Source organism: Rhincodon typus, chromosome 14, assembly GCF_021869965.1.
Source record: "Rhincodon typus isolate 14 chromosome 14, sRhiTyp1.1, whole genome shotgun sequence".
Taxonomy (NCBI): Eukaryota; Metazoa; Chordata; class Chondrichthyes; order Orectolobiformes; family Rhincodontidae; genus Rhincodon; species Rhincodon typus.
Genome location: NC_063345.1, coordinates 2,306,911 through 2,323,078, shown reverse-complemented (window position 1 = coordinate 2,323,078; position 16,168 = coordinate 2,306,911). Strand labels below are relative to the sequence as shown.

Genomic DNA, 16,168 nt, shown 5'->3' with positions numbered 1-16,168 from the left:
TTAGTAAGGGGTTGATAGGTTATGGAGAGCAGGCAGGAAAGTGGAGTTGAGGACGAGAGGAGATGAGCCATGATCGTATTGAATGGTGAAGTAGGCTTGAGGGGCTGAATGGCCTGTTGCTGCTGGCCCTTATGTCCTAAACTGAATTTCTATCGTTCATAGCTGGTTCTTCTTCTTAATTGTCCAAATCACTGTTAGCCTGACACTGAGCGTTGGAAAATCACAATCCAGAGTTCAGTCAGGGAGATGACAGAGAATCACTGAGTGGAGGATGTGTTTATTAGGGATTGACCTGTTAAATGGACTTAAATACTTTGGATTCAGAAATTGGAGAGATGATGTTGAAATTTGCAGGTGACACTGAATTGGGAGAGATTTGACAAATAATATGAGGGACTAGTTCGGCAAAATGACAGGCAAATATAAATTAGCCTTCAGATTGGACAGATGAATGACAAACAAAATTCAACATAAGACCATAACATATAGGAACAGAATTCGGCCATTTGGTCCATCAGGTCTGCTCTGCCATTCGATCATAGCTGATACGTTTCTCAATCACATTCTCTTGCCTTTTCCTATAGCCTTTGACCCTCTTACTAATCAAGAACCTGTCTATCTCTGTCTTAAAGTCACTCAATGACTTGGCCTCCACAGCCCTCTGCAGCAATGAGTTTCACAGATTCAGCACCCTCTGACTGATGAAATTCCTTGTCATCTCAGTTCTAAAGAGTCATCCCTTCACCCTGAGGCTGTGCCCTCACGTCCTATTCTCTCCCACTGGCGGAAACAGTTTCTCCATGTCCACTCGATCCAGGCCTCTCAGTATTCTGTAAGTTTCAATCAGATCCTTCTAAACTCCATTGAGTACAGACCCAGAGTCCTCAACTGCTCCTCATATGACAAATCCTTTATCCCCAGGATTGTTCTTGTAAACCCCCTCTGGACCCCCTCCAATGCCAGCAGATTCTTCCTTAGATTCGGGGCCCAAAACTGCTCTGAATATTCCAAATGCAGTCTGACCAAAGCCTTATACAGCCTTAACAGTACATCCCTCCTCTTGTATTCTAGCCGTCTTGAAATGAATGCTAACAATGCATTTGCCTTCCTAACTGAACCTGCCTGTTAACCTTAGCAGAATCGTGAACTAGTACTCCCAAGTCCCTTTGTGCTTCAGATTTCCAAAGCCTTTTCCTGATTAGAAAATAGTCTACGCCTGTGTTCTTCCCACCAAAGTGCATAGCTTTATGCTTGCCCATGTTGTACCCACTCTCTCAGTCTGCCCAAGTGCTTTTGCTGCCTCCCCACAATAAAGACTGTCAGGGTCCATTCAGTTGGATAAATAAGGAGGCAGGTAATCCATGAAAAATAGAAGAACTGAATAGACAGGGGTGCAGATTCTGAAATGAATACAGATAGGGAGAGATGGTAATCAAACAACTCCTCACCTGACCCCTCACTTCTTGGCTGTTTGCAACAGAATGTTTATTTTTATCGAGAGTCTTTTAAAAAAAATCTTGTGACTTAGTAATAGGTATGATGCAGTCTTTTTAGTAAAGTTGAAGTCAGAAAAGAAGATTGTTTAACCACACACCATCTGAAATCTGCACTCAGTGAATACACTCACGCCCCCACACACACGGATACACAAGGGGAGGCAATGGTCCAGTGGTATTAACACTGGACTGTTAATCCAGAGACCCAGCTAATGTTCTGGGGAACCAGGTTCAAATCCTGCCATGACAAGTGACAGAATTTCAATCCAACAAAAGTCTAGAATTAAGAATCTAATGATGACCCTGAATCTATTGATTGTCAAGGAAAAACTCATCTGGCTTGCTAATGTCTGTTAGGGAAGGGAATCTGTCATCCTTACCTGGTCTGGCCTGCGTGTGACTCCAGACCCACAGCAATGTGGTTGACTCTTCTGGGCAGTTAGCAATGGGGAATAAATGCTGGCCCAGCCAGTGATGTCCTCATCCTGTAAATGAATATAAAAATCACACATGCACAAGTAAAAATGTATTCCAGAGAATGAAGCATGAAATTAAATTGTCAACCAAGAAACAAATCCCATTGTTCAATAATCCTTTAAGACCCATGAGTTGCACGAATGCATCAGTTCTCATGGGTCTAGGATGAAAGAAGGGTGGAAACATCAGAGTTTCCAAGTGAGGTTGTGGCTGATTCGAGTTGATCTATTCTTTCAAGATGAAACTGTATTAGTTACCTTCGCATTTCCTGGGTTGACTAGCTATGAGGCAGCATTCCTGGTTTCAGGAATGGTTCCCACTTGTCCTGATGATTTCCCAACTGCTCTGTCTCTGCCTGGATTTTGGAAAAATAAGATTAATTACCTGAAGACAGATTTGATCAGGTAACATTTGATTAATACTTCCACTGTCCAAATGGAGGATTTGGAATTAGAGTGCATACCCAATGGGGCATAATGATGGCTGTTCACATCAACTGGTGATAAAACTGGTATCTCTACATCTCTCTTTGTTAAGCAAAGCAAAATACTGTGGATGCTCGAAAACTGAAACAGAGAATGTTGGAGAAACTCAGTAGGTCTGGCAGCATCTGTGAAGAGGAGAGACAGAGAGTTAATGTTGTAAGAACAGCTTGAATTGTCCAGAACTGCTTTGCCATGGGCTGAGCTTGCAGGCACTGGGCTGGAGGTGGTATTTGCTTCACCTTGAGCTTTAAGCCGGTACTGTGATCTGCACAGTGAGATCCCAGTCTGGAGTATCACAGTCTATGGGTGTCTGCGCATACAGAAGCTCTGAGGCTGCTTGTTTCTCAGCAGTAAGTAAGACCCTGCAACACCGTACATACTATAATACTCCTTTAATTACATACATACCAAATGCAGCTCACGGGTGTAGTGTCTGGGACTACACTCTTAATTAACAAAATCTCTGCTGGTGTCATCTGTCTTACTGATGTCAGTCATGTGATCAGTTTCATCATTACAATTTACATGAATCTCATGAAATCACAGGGCGTGCTATTTCTGATTAATTTTAAATCGATACTCAGATTGGGCTCTGCAGATTTAATAGATACACAGGTAATGAGACGCTAGGTTATTCTAATAGATATACGGTTAGTGAAGTTTGAGCTAATTTTAATACATACAGAGATAGTGGAGCTCCAAGCAATTTTAATGGATTTACAGAAAGTAAAGCTCTAGGTCATTTTAATAGATACAGGTAGTGGAACTCAAGATGATTTTAAAATATACAAAGACAGTGGAGCTCTCACTAGCCTTTAATAGATGTACAGAGAATGAAACTGTAGGGAACTTTATTAGATATAGAGAGAATGAAGGTCTCAGAAATTTTATTAGATATATAGGTAACGAAGCTTTAGGTATTTTTAATAGCTACACAGATAGTGGAGCTTGAGGTAAGTTTAATGGATACACAGATTGTAAAGCTCTAGGTAACTTTAATAGGTATAGAGAAAATGGTCCTCTAAGTAATTCCAGTAGATACAGAGATATTGGAGCTGTAGATAATTTTATTACATTCACAGATACTAATGCTCTAGGTAATTCTAGTAGCTGTTCAGGTAATGAAGCTGTAAGTAATTGTAATAATTATTCAAATAGTGGAACTCTGGGCAATATGAATAGTTATTCAGATAATGAACCTGTAGGTTAACTTTAATAGATATAGAGAAAATGGTCCTCTAAATAATTTCAGTAGATACAGAGACATTGGAGCTGTAGTTAATTTTAATACATACACAGATACTAAAGCTCTAGGTAATTCTAGTAGATACATGGAGAATGAAGCTCTGGATATTTTAATAAATTTACAAAGGGAGGAGCCCTAGAGTCATAGCACAGAAACAGACCCTTTGGTTCAAACCATCCTCGCTGACCATAATCCCAAAATGAACTAGTCCCACCTGCCTACGTGTGGCCCATAACCCTCCAAACCTTTCCTATTCATGATAAAAACCAAAAGAACTGAGGATGCTGTAAATCAGGAGCAAAAGCAAAGTTGCTGGAAAAGCTCAGCAGGTCCAGCAGCATTTGTGAAGGAAAAATCAGAGTTAACATTTTGGGTCTGGTGACCTTAAGGATCACCAGACCTGAAACGTTAACTGTTTTTCCTTTACAGATGCTGCCAGGCCTAATGAGCTTTTTCCAGCAACTTTGTTTTTGTTCCTTTCCTATTCATGTCCTTATCTAAATGCCTTTTAAACATTTTAACTTGTACCTGCATCCACCACTTCCTCTGGAAATTCACTCTACGCACGAACCACTCTGTAAAAGAAAAAGTTGCCCCTCGTCTTTTTAAAATCTTTCTCCTGGGTTTATTTACAGGGGGCTCTGTGTTTTAGGGTTTATTTACAGGGGGCTCTGTGTTTTAGGGTTTATTTACAAGGTGCTCTGTGTTTTAGTGTTTATTTACAGGGGGCTCAGTGTTTTAGGGTGTATTTACAGGGTGCTGTGTGTTTTAAGGTTTAGTGACAGGGGGCTCTGTGTTTTAGGGTTTATTTACAAGGGTCTCTGTGTTTTAGGATTTATTTCCAGGGGGCACTGTGTTTTCGGGTTTATTTACAGTAGGCTATGTGTTTTTGGATTTTTTTACAGGAGGCTCTGGGTTTTAATGTTCATTTACAGAGGCCTCTGTGTTTTAGGTTTTATTTGCAGTAGTCGCTGTATTTTCGGGTTTATTTACAGAGGGCTCTGTGTTTTAGGATTTATTTACAGGAACTCAATGACTTTTTCTCCACACCCCTCTGTAGCAATGAATTCCACAGATTCACCCCTCTCTGGCTGAAGACGTTCCTCCTCATCTCAGTTCTAAAGGGTCATCCCTTCACTCTGAGGCTGTGCCCTTGGGTCCTAGGTGCTCTACTAGCAGAAGCATCTTTTCCACATCCACTCTACCCTGATCTGTAGGTATCCTGTAAGTTTCAACCAGATTCCCCCTCATCCTTCTAAACTCCATTGAGTACAGACCCAAAGTCCTCAACCGCTTCTCATATGATCAGCCTTTCGTCCCTGGGATCATTCTTGTAAACCTCCTGTGGACTCTCTCCAATGGCAGCACATCCTTCCTTAGATAAAGGGCCCAAAGTTGCTCACAATATTCCAAATGCAGTCTGACCGAAGTCTTATACAGCCTCAGCAGTACATCCCTGCTCTTGTATTTTAGCCCTCCTGAAATGAATACAAACATTTCTAACTGCCAACTGAACCTGCATGTTAACCTTGAGAATCCTGAACTAGAACTCCCAAGTCCCTTTGAGTTTCTGAAGCCTTTCCCTGTTTAGAAAATAATCCATGCCTCTATTCTTCTTAACATGTTCCTCTTCTTTGCCCACTCTCCTAGCCTGCCCAGGTCCTTCTGCGGCTTCCCGGCTTCCTCAACGCTATCTTTCTTTCCAATTATCTTTGTATAATCTGAAAACTTAGCAGCAATGCCCTCAGTTCCTTCAACCAGATCATTAATGTACAACATGAATAGTTATGGGCCCAGCATGGAACCCTGCAGAACTCCACTACTCACCAGCTGCCATCCTGAAAAAGACCCCTTTATCCCTTTTGGCAGCATTCTCCAACCATGCCAGTATCTTGCCCACAACACTATGGGCTCTTAAACAAAAACAGAAATTGCTGGAAAAGCTCAGCAGGTCTGGCAGCATCTGTGAAGAGAAATCAGAATTAACGTTTCGGGTCCAGTGATCCTTCCTCAGAACCTGACTCAGACCTGAAATATTAACTCTGATTTCTCTTCACAGATGCTGCCAGACCTGCTGAGCTTTTCCTGCAATTTCCGCCTTTGATCCTTCAGAGACTCTGCAGTGAAATTTCTGGGCTATTCTGAAACAGACAGGAGAGTGACAGTGATTGGAGAACTGGCCATACTGAAATAGAAAACTGAAGGATGGGATGGTGAACTGGGGGGCAGTGACAGGACTCCTCTGTTGACCTGAAGTATTTTGGCATTTTGGTTAATAGTGAGAGAGGGAATACAGTGAAAGGAAGCAGAGCGGATTGAAAGAGGATAATACAAGCCTGGTCGGGGTTAATCTGATTTCTAAGAAAGGAGACAAGGAGAAACATGTGGAGAAACATGATTGATGAATGAATCACTGAGAGGTAACATGGCAACCAATTATCCCCAGAAGACAGCAGAGAGATAGAAAGAAATGTTAACTCAGAGGACACTTTTCTGGCAAGGAATCACAGAGTCGTTCTAATGAAACCTTTTATTTAACAAAAAAAACCCGGTGTTAAGAATACAGGACTGAACCCAGACTCTGTAAGACAGTCTTCAGATCCCTTGAGGCAACCTTCTTCTCCCAGAAATATCTTTTCCCTCCCTGTACCAGGTCATCGGTAGCTACTGGGGGGACAGAAGTTTCCAAATGATTCATTTCCAAAAGACAATCAGCGATTTAAGCCAAGCCTGCCTTTAAAGTGCATTTTAAATCAAAACAATTGTGTTCATTTGAAATGGTGGAAAACGCTGTAACTGAAGAATCAGACAAAGCATTTTTATCGCGTCTATTAAATAAGGAAATTTCATCTCTTCAATAGTTCTGTTCTACTCAGGCTTACATATTGTTCTGGGTTAGTTACTGTGTCCTACCATGTAGTGACTTGATTCATTCGCCATCGATATATTTTCAAGGCTGTTTTCAGGTTCTCAATGTTTTTGTCAGCTCCTCGAGTTTCTATCTATCACCCGGGGGGTACCAATGTGTGTTATATTCACTGGCAAGAAAATGCACTGTGATCTTGTTGCACAGACCCTTTGGTGTTCCTTTATATAAACTCGTTGCTCATTTTTGCAAATTGTTCCAATAATTCTGGCATGAGTAATCGACAGGAAATGTGTTGTAATTAATATTTGTGGAGTTAGGCTAGAAGAGAGAAAACAAAAATTAGAAGCCATTACTTGCTGAAATTGGTGAGTCATGGAGCAGTCAGAAAATAATTAATTAACCTTTGTCTTTTTACTCTAATTATTTCCTTCAATAAATATCTTGCTTTGCTTTTCCTAGATTTGAAAGCTGTGTATAAACTAATGAATAGTGTCATCTGAAAAGCTTGTTAGCTGTGAACTTAATTAAATACCAACTGTTGTGTTGGCAGAAGCTGAACATTTTTAAAATAAACCTAAAGAAACTGGAACAATAAATTTGGGAAGAAGAAGCATTTCAAAACGGCCATGTCTTACTGAAAGCAGACTTGCATTTATTTTGTGTCGTTCAGATCCTTTGGATGACCCAATGCAATTCACAGCCATTGAAACATTTTTGACATGTCCTTCCTGCATTTTAATTCACTCATGTGATATGGGTATTACTGGCTGGGTCAGCATTTATTGTCTGTCCCTAGTTGCCCCTTGAGATTGAACAACGCTTCTTATCACTCAGCAATATTCTAGATCGAGACATTTCCTGGTTTTCTGATGCTTAGGCACCTGCTGAGCCTTGTGAACTATTTAATGTGCTCACACAGAGATAGCAGAACAGGGAAATAACATTTCAGAGCCTTACATTTAAGGAATGATTTTGTGGTCTGGAATTCCTGAAATGGATTGACAGCTGTAGGGAATGAATCATGGCAGAAATGGGAATTTGTGGGTGAGGGGGAGGGTTATATACCAGGTATTATCATTTTACATCAATGTCCACTCTCCAACGCTCAAACTGAGTGGAACAGTTTCATTTTATGTGGTACTTCTCTCTGTTCCTTGTGTTGGTTCGTGTCCACTGACAATTCTTGAGTCTTTGGTATAACATTTTTTTTTGTTGTGGCATGATGACTTGTTTAAGTTTGTGTCAAGTTTTTCTGTTTCAATCAAATTTCTCTCTTTCCACAGCTTTATTCAACCTCATACCAGTGGGGCTTCGGGTTGTTGCCATTCAGGGTGTGAAAACAGGACTGTACTTGGCAATGAACAATGAAGGTTACCTTTACACATCAGTAAGTACTGAACCCAAACCGTGAAACACAGTGGCTGTGGTGTTGGACTTGTAAACTCATCCTGGGAGAATAATCTTCGATGTCCTTGCTGGTTATGGGGGCATGTTCTGATATTCAGAGACGTCTGGTTTATATGGTTTATTCCTGATAAATTGGTGCTCCAACCATCAAAACACAGTTTATTTGTCAAAATGTTAAAACAATGCCATTGGTTTGCTGTTGCTTTGTGACTCATTTCCAACATGATAACATCTTCCCAGTGTCACGTTGTGCCAGAGTTGGCTCAGTCCCTCTCCCTTACCTTTAACACTTCAAGGGTTTACCAATTGATGAGACATCTAGTGTTGCTGGATCCTGCTTAATGATGGCACTGTGAGAGGACAGGGACAGCGGTCAAAACATCCTGAAACCACACAACGAATGAAGTTATACCCTAGAATGCCTTCATCAACAATGACAGAAATGATCTTTTGACCAATTCTGTACCCACTATGGAATGGACTCTACAATCTCGTGGATCTCATTTTGACTGTAAATGATCATGTTAATGCCACTTGCTCTTTGTTATTCTAACTCACTGGGGTAATATACTGGAAATCGGGCCCCACTATTCCCAGAATCATCATTAAAGTTAAGAATTTTATGAAGTACATACAGCCCCCCAGTTGCTCTGATTTTCAGATCCAGGTTAATAGAAAACTTGGACCAGGTTTCTATAATGAACATGAAGTATTCGCTTTTACAGGTCTTTAGTCTCTTGCTACAAGTAAACACTAATAAACCTTTGACATGTAATTCAAATAAAACTCTAATTCCATTCTCAACTCCCCCTTACACATGCACACAGACAAACAGACAGATGTAATAACTTATAGACAGTGGGGGAAATCTGCAAAGACTGTTCCATAGTGTTTGTTTTCACATTGTATTGTTGAGATGATCTTTATGACTCATCTGCTGGCAGCACGTTGTTTCAGTCATCTTTCTCTGGATGCTTCTACTGGTTGATAAGAGACACAAGGTGGCTGGTTCATTCATAAAAAGTCTCTGACTGACCATTAAAAGTCTCAGTAGACAACAACTGTTGAAGGAGAGATAAACTGAGTTTTGACTATAGAGAACAGAGACTGCTTCTGAACTGGAGAAGGGCTGAACGCCTCCCTCTCACAACTTGTCCTCAGCTGCTTAGTTACCTGAGAACCAATCACACAGTTTATAGAATCCCAACAGTGTGGAAACAGACCACTCAGCCCAACAAATCCACACCAACCCTCTGAAGAGCATCCCACCCAGACCCATCCCCCTGTAATTCTGCATTTCCCATGGCTAATACACCTAATTTACACACCCCTTGGACACTATGGGCAATTTAGCATGGCCAATCCACCTAACCTGCATCTTTGGATTATGGTAGGAAACTGAAGCACCCGGCAGAAACACACGCAGACACGGGGAGAACATGCAAACTGCACACAGACAGTTGCCGAGGGTGGGATTGAACCTGGGTCCCTGGCGCTGTGGGGCACCAATGCTAACCACATGACACCCAGGTTCTGTCATTGATGGCTGGTTACTAGTCTATAGAACAATCAACTGCTTGTTGCCAGCAAAAGCTACACCTATACACTCCCTCAGCTCCGAACCCAACTGCAACCCAAACTTCAATTACTGCGCGTTAACACATTTGTGTACAATCATCACTGTGAGTGTCAGGTTACTTCAAAGTTTACAGCTGCCCTTTCAAATGTTTCAAAATGGTTCTTTTTCATTTCAGTCCCCAGTTTTTAAAACACGCAAAAATGAAAGACACAGTTCTTACAGATTTTAAGAAATTCCAAATAATTTGGTCAACAGAAACTAACAGACATAGATTTTCTTTGTGCAGAGAGTTTATCGACTGTACCAGTCACCAGTCACAGGTGTTTCGTCTTTTGAAGTAACACAGGGGAAGGCATTAGCCTAGTGGTATAGTTGCCAGACTGTTAATCCAGACCCAGGTAATGTTCTGTGATCCTGGATTTGAATCCCGCCACAGTGGAATTTGAATTCTATCTACAATCTGGAAATGAATTTAATGGTGACCATGAACCAATGTTGAGGGGGGAAATTTAGAAAAAAATCTGGTTTGCTAATCCCCTTTAAGGGAAGGAAATCTGCCATCCTTACCTAGTCTGGCCTCCACGTGACTCCAGCCCAGAGCAATGTCGGTGACTCATAAGCACCCTCTGGGCAGTTAGGGATGGACAATAAATACTGGCCCAGCTAGTGATGCCCACATTCCATATATGAATTTTAAAAAAGCCAAAGTTAACCAAATCAAAGATTAACAGCCTATTATAGAAACACTGTAACAAAAAAAAAATCAGATTTTCAAAGCAATTTGGGCAGAGATAATAGATTTCAACACCCTCCTGCCCAACCTGGTGCCCCCTGTTTATGGATGATCTCAAGCATGTTAGTGAACATCATGAAAGTTGCAGTTGTACCCATGAGGAGGGGGCAGGTGGTTTGGCCCCAAGAATTCCCTCCAGACTGCCAACTTGATTGGGACATCCATGGTGAGGCCTGGGGATGGTCAGGGTCCTCCAATCTTCCTAGCCCAGTTCCTCTGGGAGAGCCACGATCAAGAGAATGGGACTGCGGGTGCAATCAGATATCCAAGATCAGCTCCCAGAACATCGGAAGGGTTGAGGGGGGGAGGCGATTGCCTTTTGTCCAAGCCAATGGAACACCGACTCCTTGAGATCACAGAAACACAGGCAATCTGAGAGGCTGTGAGCAACTGCTCCTCCTTTAGATATTTTCTTATCTCATGTAAAGTGATAACACACCTTTGGGGAAGGTTGGACATGAACCCAGGCCTCCTGGGCTCAGAGGTAGGAACACTGACACTGCCCTACAAGGACCCTTTGTCTGCCCACCATTTATATTTTCAGAGTGCCTATTCTAAACCCACCGCCAGCTTACCCAAACAATCAAAGTAACAAGCACGCTGCACCATTGCCTGTTTCTCTTCTGATTTTAATTAACCTGAACTACATGTTATATTAACAGTAAGTAAACACCTACCCCTGAACAGGGAGGCCAGGGTCCAAGTCTCACCTGCTCCAGAGGTGTCTAATAATATCTCTGAACAGGTTGATTAGAAAAATCAATTAGTAAAAAAAAATGGGCAAACAGAATCTGTTGACCACTGAACCAAACAGGTTGGTGTGTATCCAGGCAGTGGACTATACAGGGGCATCTCTGTCAACTGTCTACCCTTATTCCACAATTACATTCATGCCCGGGTGTCCTTGGAGACACAACACGCAGTGTCTACCAATGCTCTCAATGCCTTTAGAGGGAAGTGGGCACCACGGGGAATTTGGTGCTTTATCTCCTCCTCCAACTCCATTTTGACTTAGCCCCTCACTGGAACAGGTTGCCTCCCTTCATACACTGGGCAGCAAGAGTAAGCAACTCAGCCCCTTTAGTCTGCTCTGCTAGTCAATAAGACCAAAGCTGATCTGATTGCAAACTCCAATCCACATTCCTGTCCTTCACCTGATTACTTTTCAGCCGCTTGCTTACCAAGAAACTATCACCTCAGTGTCCCAGAGTACTGTATGATTCAGTGGATTATCCTGAAATTGGAATGTCAAAAACCCAACATTTCAAATCATTTTGACAAATAGCAGTTGATTTCAGAGTTTCATACTCAATTAAAATTCTAAAAGTCCAACCGTTGTTACTTTGGTTAATGGTTACCCTCCAATGGAAATATAAGAAAGCGTCACCAGTTAAAACACAGAGGAGTTTATTTCTCCAGTGAAACATGTCAAGTGATGAAAAGTGGATGTGAAAGCATTTTGCACACAGAACTAATTGGTATTTACATAACACAGTAGATGGCCTTACAATTCATCTTTAAGTGTGACAGCTCTGTCTCTGGGGATTCCTTGCACTTGTTATGTAATGGGGATAATTTATATCCAGTCTCTCCATGTTCTTGTCACCGTGGTGTCGCATGTTTCCAGTGAAGGTGTATTCAGATCTTCATTAGTACAAGCCTGTATTCTTCTCTCTGAGAGTACACCTCTGTTCAGTCCACATTCAAATGTTTTCCCAAAGGAGGTTTACCTGTTAGGCTGGTCCAGGGTCCAACATCCCATCAGTCAGGATAAGCCAGAACTAGAAGCAATTTCCAAGAGAAAATATTGCGAAAGTTAGTTTGGAATAAGCCTGATTGCTGTTAAAGAAATATTCCATTAAAATTAGCGTAATTTATACTCGTGTAAGCTCTCAGTGCATGATTATATTGACTTCACAAGGTTGGCATTGATTGAATTCTGTTCTATAAGTGTTCTATAACATTTCCCTTCACTTCTTATATTTTAAGGTGCTACAGTAATTAAGCAAAATGGTGATAGTATGAACTGGTGGAGTTCAGGTAGAAAAACAATCAAGATCTGATAAAACATTGGAGCAAGTTAGAGGGGCTGAATGGCATACTCCATCACCTGTAATATATTTGCATTCCAGTTAATAATTAATGGTAATAAAAACCGAAAGAACTGCGGATGCTGTAAATCAGAAACAAGTTCAGTAGGTCTGGCAGCATCTGTGAAGGAAATAACAGAGTTAACGTTTCAGGGTCCAGTGACCCTTCCTCAGAATGGGATAAATGGTGGTTAATTGCGCAAAGTGAATAACTTATTTTCAAATCTAATCCAGAATTTGTTGAGGTCTGAAGTTTGATAAAAAGCAATGAAGTTGGACAGCCTAACTGGCACTGACCTAGACACCAGAAACAACGACAGCAGAAATAGGCCCTCCAACCCTGCCAAGTCCTTACTAACTTCAGGGGCTAGTGCTAACATTGGAGAGCTGTCTCACAGACTAGTCAAGGAGCAGCCTGACTTAATCACATCTACACAATCATACCTAACAGACAATGTTCCAGACCCCACCATCACCATCCCTGGATATGTCCTGTATGACCAGCAGAACAGACCCAGCAGAAGGGGCGGCACAGTGGTATACAGTTGGGAGGGTGTTACTTAAAGAAGAGTCAAGTTAAAATCAGAGCTCAGTCATTCAGAATTGAATTGCATCTTCATGTTAAAACAAGAGAATATCATAGTAATAATGGGGTCTGCAAATACCCAAATGTAGTCTGGGATACAGATAGTGTAAGGGGCAGTGAGGGGCAAAGGTTCCTACATTATGTTCCAGAGAGTTTCCTGCAGCAGTATGTGTCCAGTCTAACAAGAAAGGCTGTAATTTTGGACCTGGTCCTTGGAAATGAGGTGGGCCAAATGGAAGAATTGTCAGGGATGGACATCTGGGGAATAGTAATCATTGCATTAGAAGGTTCAGGATGGTGCTGGAGAATGACGTGCAACAAGCCAGAGTGAGAAATATCAATTTGCAGACAACTGGACAGAGGCATTGACTGGAACAAGGGACTGACAGGAAAAACTGTAACTGTTATAGGCGGCCTTCAAGGAGCAGATGGTTTGGGTGCAGTTGAATTATATTCCCTCAAATGGAAAGAACAAACAAATCCATAGCTCCCTGCATGACAAAGGAGATAGAAGTCAACATTAGAGAGAAAAAGTGTGCTTCTGACAAGTGTAAAACAGGAAATACAGTTGAAGGGCCAAATGGCCTCCGCCTGCACCTATCTTCAATGAGAACCAAGTGGAATATTGAAGGTTTAATGGGGACGTTTAAAGCAAATCAAAGAAGCAAAGAGGAATGATGAGAAAGGATTAACAACTGACATAAAGGGAAATGTCTTCTATAGACTCAAAATAGTAAAACAGGGGTTAGAGGAGGAATTAGGGCCGATTAGACATCAGAAGTGGGATTTAAAGACGAAGACAGAGGGCATTGCTGAGGTATTAAATGAGTACTATGCATCTGTCTTTACAAAAGAAGAGGATATATTCTTTTGAGGAAGGGAATTCCAAAACTCTCAACCCTCTGGAGAGAAAATGTTGCCTCATCTCTGTGTTACATGGATGACCCAAATTTTTAAACCTTCACCACCTAATTCTTGATTCTCCCACAAGAGGAAACATTCTTTCCACATCCACGTGGTCAAGACCCCCAGGATCTTCTATGTTTCAATTACATCCCTTCTGACTCTGCTGAACTCCAGAGGATACAGGCCCAGTCTGTCTAGCGTTTCCTCATAAGGCAGCCCACTCATTCCAGGGATTAGCCTAGTGAACCTTCTCTGAATTGCTTCCAATGCATTAATATCCTTCTGTAAGTGTGATGCCTAGTGCTGTGCACAGCGCTGCAGATGCTACTTCACCAATGCCCTGTATAACTGAAGCATGGGCTCCCTTCACTTGCATTCAATTCCCCTCAAAATAAAACATCACTTCCTGTTAGCTTTCCTGCTGATTACCTCCTGCATCTGCGCACTAACCTTCAATGATTCATACACAAGGACACCAGATCCCTCAGCAGTTAAGAGCTCTGCAATCTCTCACCATTTAGATAATCTTCTTCCTTTTTATTTTTTCTGCCGAATTAGTCCATTTCACACATTCCCACATTATACTGCATTTGCCGACTCTTTTCCCTCTCATTTAACCCATCTGTCTTCTTTTGCAGTCTCCTTATGGCCACTTCACAACTCACTTTCCTACCTATCTTTGTGTCATTAGCAAATTTAGCTCTTATACCTTTGATCCTTCATCTAAATCATTTAGATAAATTATAAAGAGCTGCAGTCCCAGCATTGACCCCTGTGGCACACCACTCATGACATTCTGCCAGGCTGACCCACTTATTCCCACTGTCTGCTAATCTTCTATCGATACCAAACCCTCTACACCATGAACTTTTATTTTCCACACTAAGCTTTGGCCAGAATTTTATGATACTCCACAACAGAGATTTGCAGGAATGCAGGAGGGGACGTGAGGAATGAGTACAGTACGAGTGCTGGATAGATTTGTCCCACTGAGGCAAGGAAAGGATGGTAAGGTGAAGGAACCTTGGATGGTAAGACATGTGGAACAAAGAGTCAAGAGAAAGAAGGAAGCTTACTTAAGGTTGAGGAAGCAAGGATCGGACAGGGCTCTAGAGGTCTACAAGGTAACCATGAAGGAACTGAAGAATGGACTTAGGAAAGCTAGAAGGGGCTATGAGAAAACCTTAGAGGGTAGGATTAAGGAAAGTCCCAAGGTGTTCTATGCTTATATGAGGAACAAAAGGATGGCCAGAGTGAGGGCAGGGCCGATCAGGGATAGTGGAGGGAACTTGTGCGTGGAGTCAGAGGAGGTAGGGAAGATCCTTAATGAAAACTTTGCTTCAGTACTCACCAGTGAGAGGGATCTTGACGTTTGAGGACAGCATGAAACAGGCAGATATGCTCGAAAAGGTTGATGTTAGGAAGGAGGATGTGCTAGAAATTTTGAAAAACATGAGGATAGATAAGATCCCTGGGCCAGACAGCATATACCCAAGGTTAATATGGGAAGCAAGGGAAGAGATTGCTGCCCCTTTGGCGATGATCTTTGCATCCTCACTGTCCACTGGAGTAGTACCAGATGACTGGAGGATGGCAAATGTCATTCCCTTGTTCAAGAAAGGGAATAGGGATAATCCTGGGAATTACAGACTGGTCAGTCTTACTTCTGTGGTGGGCAAATTATTGGAGAGGATTCTGAGAGAGAGTATTTATGATTATTTGGAAAAGCACAGTTTGATTAGAAATAGTCAACATGGCTTTGTGACGGGCAGGTCATGCCTCATAAGTCTTATTGAATTCTTTGAGGATGTGACAAAACACATTGCTTAAGGCAGAGCATGGATGTGGTGTATATGGATTTTAGCGAGGCATTTGATAAGGTTCCCCATGGTAGGTTCATTCAGAAAGTAAGGAGGCATGGGACTCAGGGAAATTTGGCTGTCTAGATACAGAATTGGCTGTCCAATAGAAGACAGAGGGTGGTAGTAGATGGGAAGTATTCAGCCTGGAGCTCGGTGACCAGTGGGTGTTCCGCAGGGATCTGTTCTGGGGCCTCTGCTGTTTGTGATCTTTATAAATGACTTGGATGAGGAAGTGGAAGGGTGCGTTAGTAAGTTTGCCGATGACACGAAGGTTGGTGGAGTTGTGGACAGCGTGGAGGGCTGTTGTAGGTTGCAACGGAACATTGACAGGATGCAGAGCTGGGCAAAGAAGTGGCAGATGGAATTCAACCC

At 42.0% G+C, this 16,168-nt stretch overlaps 1 protein-coding gene across 2 annotated transcripts in view; it reads left to right on the top strand.

Moving 5' to 3' along the window:
* Positions 1-16,168, top strand: part of LOC109916436 (fibroblast growth factor 13-like) — a 219,463-nt gene that overhangs the window by 94,017 nt on the left and 109,278 nt on the right. For both annotated transcript variants that reach the window (XM_048605132.1, XM_048605131.1), the window contains exon 3: positions 7,857-7,960. In XM_048605132.1, coding sequence (XP_048461089.1) covers positions 7,857-7,960 — 104 coding nt within the window. The remainder of the gene's footprint in view (positions 1-7,856; positions 7,961-16,168) is intronic.